General features: G+C 46.1%; 2 protein-coding genes across 3 annotated transcripts in view; one reads left to right on the plus strand and one right to left on the minus strand.

The window, feature by feature from the left end:
• The window catches only part of REC8 (REC8 meiotic recombination protein), a 22,942-nt gene extending 20,499 nt beyond the window's left edge, over positions 1 to 2,443 (plus strand). Inside the window, exons 18-19 of the mRNA XM_042477482.1 lie at positions 729 to 835; positions 1,945 to 2,443. Coding sequence (XP_042333416.1) covers positions 729 to 835; positions 1,945 to 2,036 — 199 coding nt within the window. The 3' untranslated portion in view covers positions 2,037 to 2,443. The remainder of the gene's footprint in view (positions 1 to 728; positions 836 to 1,944) is intronic.
• A 611-nt stretch (positions 2,444 to 3,054) lies between these two features.
• IPO4 (importin 4) overlaps positions 3,055 to 12,505 on the minus strand; it is a 39,341-nt gene continuing 29,890 nt past the window's right edge. The window contains exons 26-30 of one of the 2 annotated variants that reach the window (XM_042474404.1): positions 11,013 to 11,221; positions 9,512 to 9,644; positions 7,727 to 7,831; positions 6,422 to 6,491; positions 3,055 to 4,658 (exon numbers count right to left, since the gene is read on the minus strand). In XM_042474404.1, coding sequence (XP_042330338.1) covers positions 4,525 to 4,658; positions 6,422 to 6,491; positions 7,727 to 7,831; positions 9,512 to 9,644; positions 11,013 to 11,221 — 651 coding nt within the window. In that variant the 3' untranslated portion in view covers positions 3,055 to 4,524. The remainder of the gene's footprint in view (positions 4,659 to 6,421; positions 6,492 to 7,726; positions 7,832 to 9,511; positions 9,645 to 11,012; positions 11,222 to 12,505) is intronic. The other variant, XM_042474405.1, reaches the window with a different exon arrangement.

Raw genomic sequence — 12,505 nt, forward strand, 5'->3', positions numbered from 1 at the left:
ATACTTCTCAAGGCATTTGTAGGTCCTCCAGCCTCTGGCAGATCTTGACCACAGAATTGCCCAGGAAGACCTAGAGATTCCCAGAGAGGATACTTCTCAAGGCATTTGTAGGTCCTCCAGCCTCTGGCAGATCTTGACCACAGAATTGCCCAGGAGGACCTAGAGATTCCTAGAGATGTGTTCTCTCAGGTAGAAAAAAAATGGGTGGTTTTTTTTTATTTGCAGTTTTTCCACTTTCACGAGGGTCCTGTGCCCCTAACCCCAGCGAATGTGGAGGGTCCACTGTAATCTCAGGGCAATTTAGCTAGGATTATGGGGAGATAAGGAAAGAGTTAGTAAAGTCAATTAGGACTTAGATGTTTTAAATAAGTATGCTGATATCCTACATCAGCTGCTTAATTATATCTGGATAACTAAGTCAAGGTTCCTGGCCTGACTGCCCTCCTCCTCACTTCAAGAACCAGCATTTCCCTACTTTAGTTAGAATCATAGAATCACAGGGTTGGAAGAGACCCCAAGGGCCCTGATCCAGTCCAACCCCATTCTGCCATGCAGGAACTCTCAGTCAAAGCATGCCCATCCAGCCTCTGCTTAAAGACCTCCAAGGAGTTGGGACTACCTATAGAGGTGAAACCTTTGCACCCCTATTTGCTGAATCAGCCACATATCAAGCCTTTGGGAAGGAACTGCTGGTTACAAAATGGACACCTTCTCTCCTCTTGTTGCAGGTTAATTTCAGCCAAACTAGAACAGACTGGAGAGATAGACTTTGACCACCTGGTGCCACTTACCACTTCTCGGCTTGTTGCCAGCCGCTTCTTCTATACCTGCTTGGGTAGGTGTCTTTATGACTAATTTTTAAATATATAGGTCTTCACCTAGAGCAGGAGTGGGCATCACAAATTATCCTTGGACTCCAGCTTCCACCATCCCTCAATATTAGCTGATGGGAGAAGCAATCCAAGAACATCTGGAAGGTCACAGTCACTCACCCTAGAGATAGCAGAGTAGTATAAAATAAAGAAAATGACAATTCAGCGTAAGAGTACCAACATACATCAAATGTTAGTACCGTATATTTCCCTTGCCTCTGCCTACAGCAGAACTCTTGTTTTTTAAGTTCTCTTATTTGTCATTGTTGTAGTATTAGATATTCTCATCACTGGAAGGGCAGTTTGGAAGAGGTACAGCACAGACTTTAGCGCGGCATTATTCAAAAGGAAATAAATGGCGTTTCTTCATCTCCAACTGTGTAGACTTTACCCTCATATGCTAGGCCAGTTATCTTTCCCTCCACGCATACCCAGCGGCAGAAAATAAAAGACAGGCACTGTTTATGTGGTTTGTAGTACACAAAGCCTGGGGCTAGGCCTGTTTTGAGGAGAGTTGAAAGGACGGTCAACCAGGCTGTGCCTGAGATACATACATAAACGTTCTTATGTTTTCCTACTGATTGCCAGTGTATTAATATTACTTATTGTTATTGTCTGCTTTATATGGCTGGGGGGCTGGGAAGGGATTTGTTTGTTTTTATTGTATTTTTATCGTACTTCCACTGATAGCCACCCGGATTCCTCATTGATTGGGCGAGATACAAATAATGTATTATTATTATTATTATTATTATTATTATTATTAACTCATTTCAAACTGGTTAGGGAAGCTTCTGTAACAAGCCAAACTGCAGGAAGAGAAAATGACTGCCAGCTTTCTCTTCCTCTGGTTCTTTCTGCTGCAAGAGAGAAGCAAAGAGGTTTCTAACATGCTCTTGAACAGAGTCTGGAAAAGTCTGAGCTTTTGGGACTTTGACTCCCAGAATCCCTCAGTCATCATAACCGGCTAAAGGATTCTTGAATTATAAAAAGGGAACTTTACTTGGCTCTACTCTTGAATGGCTGAAGACTATGGCTTTAGCTCTTATACCACACACTCTCTTCCCTGCAGTTCTTGCTGCAACCAAGTACATGCGCCTGGAGCAGAGAGAGCCTTATGGACGGATCATCATTCACCCAGGAGCCCGCTTCCGTCCCAGCTAGCAAGGCCCGACTCTCACGCTCACAGATGCCATTTGGGAGTTCTGCTGGCTATGGAACTGAGGGACGCAGTAGAGCTCTCCCTACAAGAAGGGGAATTAACCATTTGGGCAGGGCAGAGAAGAGAGGATTTGGGTTTCTGGTTGTTTGGGTTTAAGAGAGATTCATTTGTTGATGCCAGTTTTTAAAAGCTCTTGTTTCCAAAGTATTGACGTGACTGAGAATGCATTGAAAATTGGATTTAAATTAATTGAATAAAGATGTTCTGTTTAAAAAGACAGTACAAGAAAGGCCTTAAAGCAGGAAATCAAATGGGTTTTTCATGAAATTTGAAAAGCAGATTCATCAAAAACCTAAAAGTTGCCATTTTGGGGTTGACCAAAGGGGTGAAATAAAAATTCAGTAACAAATGAACTGTATTCCTTATCTCCTTGGAAGAATTGCTTGGGCAGAATTGGGCCCACCCCTTTCCTTTCTCCTCCCTGGTTGTTACATGTTTGGACAGATGGACAGACCGCTCTTGTCAGAGGCTCAGTGGCCTCTGAAGTTACATTTCTTGGCTGCTGAGAGAAAGGGGGGTATAAGGTATTTCAATATCAGCATGCAAGCCCCCCAAGCTTGTTTGTAGGCTTCCTAAGAGTAGACTAGGGTGGGAATCATGTGGCTTGCTGAATGCTGTTGGACTGCAACTCCTAGCAGCCCCAGGCTGCACAGAATACTGGGATCTTTGGTCCATCTGGAGAGCCAACATGATTCGCATTCCAGGATAGACACACTTTTGGCCGGTTGATAACAGGGCTCCCAGAAAAATTGGGGGGAGTTTTTGGTGGTGGGAAGGGACCCCAATTCAAAGCATGGTTGACTGAGTGATTCTGGCACTTTCCCCAGCTGTAGTTCTTAGGTAATGTGCTACTTCTGCCTTGGTGACCTCTAGATGAGGGGAATATAACTCCCATCTTCCCAAATCATTGTGTGGAATACTGATACTGTACATAAAAGACAACTGCAGCTTTTCAGGAAATCCTGTTCAAGTGCAACAGATTTTTATTATAAGGTACACAATATATTTTAGTCTTTTGTTCAAAAAAATAATAAACCTAACAAACCCAGGTTAAAATCTTACATTACAAACTACAGGGCTGCCAGCTGATGCAAGGGGCTGTTATTTCATTCCAAAACCCAGCTGAAAAGCCACTTCAGGCAGGCCACTTGCACAAATAACCCCCTCTTGATGAACCTCCAAACATGAAACTTTGGCAAGCAAAACTCTCTGTCTCCCAGCCGATGTAACTGCGGATGGGGGAGCGGCAGCTCTGAGAATGGTTTCGACAGAGCAAGGAAGGCAAAACCACCACCTCCTTTGGCAACCAGGAGAGAGGGAGGAAGAACATGAAACAGGCTGCAGACATCTTATAAAGACCAATAAGCAGTTTGGTGAAGATGTGGTTAGGAAAATGGCCCATAGCATCCATTAACAGAACCCAAGTCACATTTGGGTCAAGAGGAAACTTAACATGGACAGAGTTGATGAGCAGAATAAGATTTCCCCCCAGCTCTTTGGCTCTGAGATCAAGTGGAAGCTCTCATGACTCATCCTCCCCTCTCTGTTTACTTCACTTTGGCAGAAAGGGGCAACATGAGCCAGACAACACACATTTCCTGTTAAGAGGAGGAGGAAATGTGCTAAACTTTAAACCCAGTGCTGCTCTTCTTCAAATTTCAGACCATCAAATGCATATTTTTGGACCTTGCAAACAAGCAAGTTCATTCCAAAGAAATAGACCTGCTGATTAGCCAAAAACCCCATGACTAAGCTCAAGCGATGTGGCTGAATAGTTGCAGATCAGCTTTAAAGCTGGCACAGTAAACATGGCACCACTTGATAAAATGAATGTAACACTCTGGTCAACTTGGCAGGGGCTTCTGTGCAACCAAGGCCCCACTGATCAGCTTGGCAGCATAGATGACTCCTTCAAAGTCGAGGTCTGCTAGTCAGGAAAGTTACTGTCAGTTAAAAAAGAAGAAGGCAGAAACCTGATAAAGTTATTAACACTGAAATCCTACTACATGAATCGTGCTACTCTTGACACCATGCAAGACCCTGGCTTAAGTTAGTGTAGGCAAACACAACAACTCCTCATGCTCATAACCATTCTTGGTGGGAAAAAGAGAGAACTCTTCATGGAACCAGTTTAAGAAGAAGAAGAAAACCCTCCCACAAAATTACTAACAACTGCCTAGCACCAAAGGGTGAGTGGCAAAGACTGTGAGATGTGAACGGCCACTGAAGGTACAAAGAACCCAGTTGGCAACAGAAAACTACCAACACAAGATGGAGGGAGTGTTGCTGAGTGTCAGGGACAGGTTGGCTCCCAAACAGAAGGAGGCAACTAGTCCGCACAGAACAAGGTGGATGATGGAAGGTGCTGGTCTCTGTGAGTGGCAGACGCTTCAACTGTATGGAGCTGGAGTGCAGAGCCCTCTGGCCCAGTCAAGGGGAAGAGCCGATGGCTGCGTTGACCAAGGCGCCTGCTTCTGAGGGCATCGAGAGCATGGCTGTTTGGAATTCAGCAGGACAAGAGGCGGAAAGGTTGCGCAGGAGAGTCACCAGGTTGTTTTGGCCCTCTACAAGAAGGAGGGGGAAAAGATTACTTGGCGTTGGCTCACAGTGAAACACAGACTCATAGAGTTGGAAGAGACCACAAGGGCCATCCAGTCCAACCCCAACCCTTCAGCCATGCAGGAACTCACAATCAAAGCACTGCCGACAGATAGCCATCCAGCTTCTGTCAAAGGAGGAGACTCCACTACGCTCTGAGGGAATGTGTTCCTCTGTTGAACAGCTCTGACCACCAGGAAATTCATCCTAATGTCGAGTTGGAATCTCTTTTCCTATAGCTTGAATCCATTGTCTGGAGCAGCAGAAAACAAGCTTGCTGCATCTTCAATGGGACACCCCTTCAAATACTTATACAGGGCTACCACATCATCTCTTAAGTGTTTTTTCTCCAGGCTAAACATAACCAGCTCCCTAAGTCTCTCCTCATAAGGCATGGTTTCCAGACCCTTCACCATCTTGGTTGCCCTCCTTTGGACAAATTCCAGCTTGTCAACATCCTTTTGGAACTGTGGTGCCCAGAACTGGACACAATATTCCAGATGAGGTCAGGCCAAAGCAGAATAGAGTGGCACTAATACTTCCCTCGATTTAGATTTTGATCTTCCCTTGAACATCCACCTGCTTTGTCTTTTGGTTTTTAATAAAAGCCACCCTGAAGCTCCTGGCTGTGGTACAGCTTTGACATGTGCCCCTGAATTGTAATTCCCAGAACACCCTCGCAATAGAGCCACTGGGGAATTCTTTGAGTTGTAGCCCCTGAAGGGTTTGGGCACTCTGAAGCAGAGACATAAATAGGCACAGGGAATCAAGACCCACAACACACGCATTCTCAGTCCCTCCCTCTCTCTCTTTTATTGATCAACACAAGTGGAGCTAGGATGTTGCCAAGCTGGAGTGTGGCCAGAGGAGGGCATCCAAAATAGTATATACTTCTTTCTTGCTGCTAAGTCTACAAGCAGGGCCTTATGGTGGTAGCTCCCCCAATGTTTTGGATGAAAACTCCCTCTGAATAAGAACTGCCTTTCCCCAACGCTTCTACTTAACAACCATGGGCAACCCAAAACTCTGCTTCATCTCTTTAGGGAGGGGAAAGAGAATCCACAGAAACATTAGGAAGAACTTCCTGACAGTAAGCGCTGTCCAACACTAAAATACGCTTCCTCAGAGAGTGGTGGAGGCTCCATCTTTAGAGATTTTAAAACAGAGCCTGGCTGACCCTCTCTTTGTGAGTTCCTGCATTGTAGAAAGAGGTTGGACTGGATAGCCCTTGGGGTCTCTTCCAACGCTATGATTGTCCAACCCCAGGCTTGCTCTTCACTGTTTGTTCTATCAGGGTTTGTAAGAGTTATTTTTTGGATGACAACACCAGAACATTCCCCCCACCTGGCCACAAACCATGCTGGTTGGGAAAATACTTGGAGCTGTCACCCAAAAACGTAATTTTTCCAAGCTCTTTCTCTTCTTAACATACCCCTATGACTGTCCAGTGCCCCCCTCCCTTGCCTCTTCAAAAGGCCATTCTTCTAAACCTTTTCCTTTAAACACCTTGGCATCGTTCAACATTTTCTGTAAGCAACATAGGGCAGAGGCTTTGTGAAACCTAGCAACCCAAGAGGGCACCATGGAGGCACAGGGCAAAGCAAGATTCCCACAACTGAACAGGGTTATTCCAGACTTCTTGCCTCTTTGGTTGGGTGCTTAAAAGGAGGGGGGAAAACAGACAGGATTTGGAGAAGCAAACAGGAAGGGTGTCTGCCGAGATCCATACCTGTTGGTACATGTTTGTTGCCCAGGACTGCACTGCTGGCCCGTACTATTTCTCCAACCTGCGGCAGTACCTAGAACACAAAAAGAGAAAGCCATTTGCCCTCCTAGTGCTGTGGGAATCCTCTTTCTGGAAAACAACATCACCACAGCCAACCCTCTAACCTCCTCTAAGCTTCAAGGCCAGTTATTTCCCAGCCTGCAATCTTGGAGAGAAAAATGACCAGAAAAGAGTTGAAAGTTTTGCTCAGTTTCTAATACTTGAACCAGAGCAGCTAAAATGAAGTGCATTCAATCTATGAAAAATAGAAACTAGGAACACAGTTGTTAAGTGGGGGAGCAGAAGGGTGTGCTGCAGCTCTGGGATGATGAAATGGAAGCAAAACAACTGGAAAAGGAGCAAAATGTATTTGAATTTTTTTCCTGGTGTGTTTACACAGCGATTCTGGGAGTTGCACTTCAAAAACATCTAGGTACCCACAGCCTGGGGACCACTGATCTAGAAGGCCACCATTCCAGTCCTCTATGGGGAGCCCACTTGCAGATAACTTTCTTCCATTGCTTTTCCCTTTGGCATTCTGAGTATTCTTGGGTATTCTGAGACTGACTGCTCCTAGACACAGAGGTTCTCCACTTAACTATCTCAAGTTAGGGGAAGCATTGCCAGGAGTGGGTTTCAAATTAATTGGGTGTCAGAGAATGGGAAATGGAAGCTGCCTCTTTGCTTCAGACCCTAAAGAGATGTGCCAGTCAGAGCAGACAGCTAGGCTGGGCCAGATCAGACTTCCCTAGGCAGGCACCTTTTGGATTGTTGGACTACAATGCCCAGATTCTGGAAGTAGCAGTCCAACACACCTACATGGGTTTTTTTTTTTTTGGGGGGGGGGGGGGGAAGGGGAGCTGTAGTCCAACAGATCCTGCAGCTGGGCGATTCTGGAAGATGTAGCCAGGGAAATCTGGTAGATTCAGTCCAACACATCTAGAGGACACCTAGTTTGGGAAGGCCAGATGGACCAACAGCCTGATCTAGTATGACAGCAGCTGCTCTTGATCTCTCGTGTCAAATAGCCCCAAATGTTCTCTCGTAATGTCTGCACACACAGGGATGGAGACAAAGAAATCTGAGGAGTTCAGAAGCAGGCAGCAAGGTCTCTGACTAGGGGAGCAAGAGTAGCATCATCCCAACCTCCACTTTCTTTTCATCCCTTAAAATCTGTTCCAAATCCAAGTGTGTAAGAAAGGAAAGTCTGGCGATCAGGGCCAGAAAAGAGAAGCCACCTTGAGCTACAGCCAACAAACCAAGGCCTACCTGCTGAGGATCGTGTTTGTGTATAAAGTTGATGCAACGGAATATTGTTTGATACTCTTCATAGTCTTCCTTGAGAGGCAGGGCATGCAGCAAGACAGGAAACACCTGGAGAAAGAGCAGGAAAACATGCAAAACAGCATGTTAGTTATGGATCAGCTAAGGCCTTAACTTGACAAATCCTGGCTCTACTCCAAGGTGGACAAAAGCAGCCAGCTCAGGGAGGCAATAGCAAGGTGTGGCATGAAACTCCTGAGTGCCATGGTATCTTGCGCTGTCACCCAAAAGCTGAGCATGCTGCTGTAAGGTATGACAGCAAAGAGGCTTTCCCACAGCCAACAAAGAAGCAGAATGCAATGGTTCAATTTGGTCAAGTTTTGTATGCAGAATAGGGCAGCCACCTCTATTTTTACCTCTGGCAAGAAGACATGTTGAGCTGGCCTTGGGCTACAACCAGCCTTCTCTACTCCATACGTGGACTACTAAGGAAGAGAGGAAGGACAGTATTTCCTTGCTTTTCAGAGAGGCTTGGAAGAAAAATCAATTTTGCCTGTCTCCCTGCCCACCGACATGCACCTGAGAGTCTCAAAAAAAAAAAGGCCACAATGCAAATTACACTAAGTAAATTTCCCCAAAGGAATTTTCACTTGGTCTCGGAAAGTGGCTTATAAGTCTAAGTGAGAAATCTGCCAGTCTACATACTCTGTGCAGGAGCTGGGGGCAAAAATAGCTGGATCTCCATCTAGGTCATGCACACCCAACCGCAAGCCCAAATGCCTGCATTTTTCTGGCAGCCTTTCTTAAAATAATGACCAGAAGTGGCATCAATTGTGTTTGGGGGCCTGATGAGAAGCCTTCAGGGGTTGTCAAAGTGCGGCCAAAGGCTACTGCAGCCCACAGGCCTCTCTTTCTGCACACCAGTTATACACAATGCCAGAACACTACATTCCTTCTTCATTAACTCTGAAAGAATGAGTCACATCCATCTACTTGTCTCCGTAATTCCAGCTATACACAATACCAGAACACTACACTCCTTCTTCATTAAGTCTGAAGGAACGAGTCACTCCCATCTACTTGGCTCTACAATTCTGGCTCACGAAGGACTGTTTGGCTGCCAAGTACCACATCACTCCTCAGCACCATGTAGGACAACTACAGCCCAACCTACAAGGCCCATTCTAAATCCAGAGAGTTGAAATACTTCTCCAGAAAAGCAAGACTACAACTGAGTGGTGCAACTAATGTTTTCACAGAGAAAAGCTTCCAGCTCAACCGTTTCAGAAGAGGAGGACTGGGTGAACCAGCTGATGGGGATGAGGGGCTTTGGAATCTGACAGCACTTGGCTAGCCGTGCCATTTAGCCTGCTTAGTTTGAAGTGCTTTTATAGTTCGCTTCTTTAAAAAGTGATCTAATAAGTACCCCAGTACTCATGATAAGCTGAGGACTTGCCAGTTATTCCAGCTCAAATCAACCAAAATGGAAAAAGCAGTAGTGACAATAGCAGATAACTAACAGACAGTGTAAACTTAGTGCCACTGGAGTTAAAAGGTGGCTCTCTGTCTCATTTACTTGATGTGTGGGAATCATGCCTCCTTCCAGATATTGTTGCAGCTCTCAGTATTCCTTAACATGGGCTAGGCTGGGTGGGCTGCTGGGACTCATGTTTTGCCGACATCTGAAAGGCCATAGGATTCCCATTCCCAAAAAAGCATTCCTCGCTTTTTAGCTGCAAACACCCACATCTGCTCACCTTATCTGAGTCAGCACCCACACCCTGCTCTCACCTGTCCAATGGGGACCCCTCCAGGGTTGGCCATCACCATCCGTGCCACGGCTCCACAGACATTATCAGACACCCTGCTGTTTTGCTCCTGGGAGATGATGTTGGACAAAAGCCCAAGCAGCTTGGGGTAATGTCTGTGCCAAGCAAAGAGGGGTTAAGGGAAAACAGGACAATGCAGAGAGCTGAAATATAGGGTCCTGGGGACAGCGGTATTAGTCTTTGGCTCTCCCTAACTCTGAAGAGAAAATGAGAGTGAGTGAGTGAGATTTTGGCAAATGAACCAACACTGACCATTAGCTCAGTTTTCCTAAAAGGAAAGAACATCTAGCTTCCTTGAGGGTAATTTGTGGCCCTGGAGATGCAGGTGGAATGTAACTCCCATCAGCCCTGAGCCATACAGTTGGCAGTGAGGAATGTTGGTGCCTGGAGTCCATCAACCTCTTGAGGACCATATCCTGCTCAACCCGTTTGACAAGAGATGCTGCTGTGTTGTGTGTAGAGTCCTTCCTGGCCTTGAGGGCAGGACATGTTATGAGGGTGGCCAGAGAGCTCAGAAACAATCCTATTCCATTTATTTGCTGGAAATAGGCTTGCCCTGAAGAAACTTCCAGTATTAATTCACTTTTTAGGGAGAGAAACAAAACATTTGCAAACAGATTCCAAGGCTGTGAGCACAAACCTTCCTTTCACGTCAGATGGGCATCCCTCTAGATGTTGTTGGGACTCCAATTCCCATCAACTGCAGTCTGCACAACTAATTCTGAGGAAAGCTGGGAGCTGAAGTCCAGCATGTGGAGACCACATTATTGAACCCGTTTTAGCCCTTGCACTGCAACAAATGCTGTTACACAAACATGTCCCATGTTACAAAACATGGCAGCCCTTCCTGTACAAGGGCTGTGTGGGAAATCAAAATTCTTCCCATACATACAACCTACAGAAGCTATAAAGACTAGCTGTGGGGAAAGGGTTGCCAAGCTACCCTTGGTTTCCACTTTTGTGATTTCTTAACTTTCCCCCAAAATAGTTTAAATTTTCAGCATGCTTTTGAGACAATGTTTGCATCAAAACTCAAAGCCCCCCAAATGAGTGCACACATGCAAAAAGACCCTCCCCAGCCCCTCCAAATACCCGTTTCCACTATAAAAAGGCAACAGAAAGTGATGTGGTATCACTTCTGGTTGTTGTTTTGGAAAATAAATGGAGGGAAACTGAAGTATTTTGGAATATTTGGTTGTCTGATGCTGATAGGGGGCAGACTGAGGGTTGCAAAATGGTCCGACAACACCCATACAGGTGCCTCCCCACACCAAGACAGAGGAACAGAAAAGGTGAAGCTTAAAGATGCTCCTCTCACATGGACCAAAGCTCCTCCCTGCTAAGCCTGAGCCGCACACCTTCCCACCATGTTGACCTTGTGGACCTGTGGGGAAAACAAACATTATCTCCCTCCACATCTTGCTGCATGCTGTCTCCTGCGCTCCAGCCACAGGGAAGGATACTCGTGCACTGGTTGCCCGCCATGTTCTGCTAGGACGCCCAGCCCGAAGACAGCGTTGCTGCGAACCTCCTTGTCCACGTCACGGGCCGCCCCCATCAGCAATGGCAAGAGGCGCGGGACGAAGGCACTTGAGGCATGGCCCAACCCTTGGATGGTCTCAGCCATGGTGCCCACAGCGAAGGACTTATCTGAGAAGGAAGAGCTGGGTTTCTGGGGAAGGGGAAGAGATGTAGGCGAGAGAAGGGGGAAACCCACAGCTCAGAGGAAGAGGCAGACCCTTCCGTCCCCTGGCAAAGGTTGAGCTAACAAGCCCAAGGGTCAACTTCAATTTCAGAAAAGTCCTTGAGGGATGCATCCCAGTGGTGGATGGAGCCAGAGGCAAAAGAGGGCAGATCCAAAACATCAGATTGTTTTAGCTTACCAGGCTTAGGAGGGGCATTTCAATTTTTTAGAATGGGGAGGGGCAATATAATAGATGGGAAACACTGAATGAGGTCAATATGAGGGGAAAGAGCACAGCCATTTGGGAAAAATATCCCCAAGATTATTATACTGGGAAACCAGGTGGGCAGATTTGGCCCAAGGTTCTCACGCTCCCCACTCCTGACCTATAGAGTTGCTGTGGGAATAAAAAAGAAAACTGGCATCCTATTCAATATTTACGAGATCATCAGCTGGGACTTACAATCTTGTAACTTTGGAGATTCATGTTTACAGTTGTGGCCCCCAACACTGAGATCTTAAGCCAAGCAGTGCCTCAACCAAAGAGTTTTTGAGGTGCTGCAGATCACATGCTGGGAAAGGACGACTGCAGCCCTCTCCTGGTCACGGTGATCTCAGATCCAGATGCACAGATAGCAATGGGAGCAAGGCAAGCATGAATCAAAAAGAACAACACAGAAGGAGTGGTATGGGAACGAGAGGGTAAAGTGTGTTTTATGGTAACGTTTGTTGGTTAGTTCTGACAATGAATGTTATGGGACTGGATGTAAAGTTTCTTAATACAGGTTTTCTGAGTTTTAATTTCTGAAGCCTGGGTTTCTGAACTTTGTATCCTGATGGACTTCACAGCTGACAACAACAAGACTTGGAGAGTTCTTTCCAGCTGCCTGTCTCAATACACCACATGATCCAGGGAGCAAGGCAGTTGTCATTTCCCAGCACCCCGATCCGTAAGGTCTTAGAAATTCTTTGGCTGGGGCTCTGCCTGGCTTAAGAGGTCGGATTTTGAGAGTTACTCAAAATCAGGAGAAGTAGCTACAACAAGGGATCTTTTGTTGCTGTAGCTATGTCTTCCGATGCAGAATCTTGGCGAGAGAGAAGGTTATTTCAAACAATGTCTCCCCGATTTGTAGGGTGGTTGGGAAAGCCTATGTCAAAGGGAGGAGGGAGAGGAGGAAGAATGGAAACAGATTTTTGGGTGGCAGTTGACAGAAGAAGTTATGAAAGGGAGTGGTGTTGAAATAAAAGGACAGAAGAAGACAGTCAATGGGT

This window comes from Sceloporus undulatus, chromosome 6, assembly GCF_019175285.1.
Source record: "Sceloporus undulatus isolate JIND9_A2432 ecotype Alabama chromosome 6, SceUnd_v1.1, whole genome shotgun sequence".
In the NCBI taxonomy this organism is placed as follows: Eukaryota; Metazoa; Chordata; class Lepidosauria; order Squamata; family Phrynosomatidae; genus Sceloporus; species Sceloporus undulatus.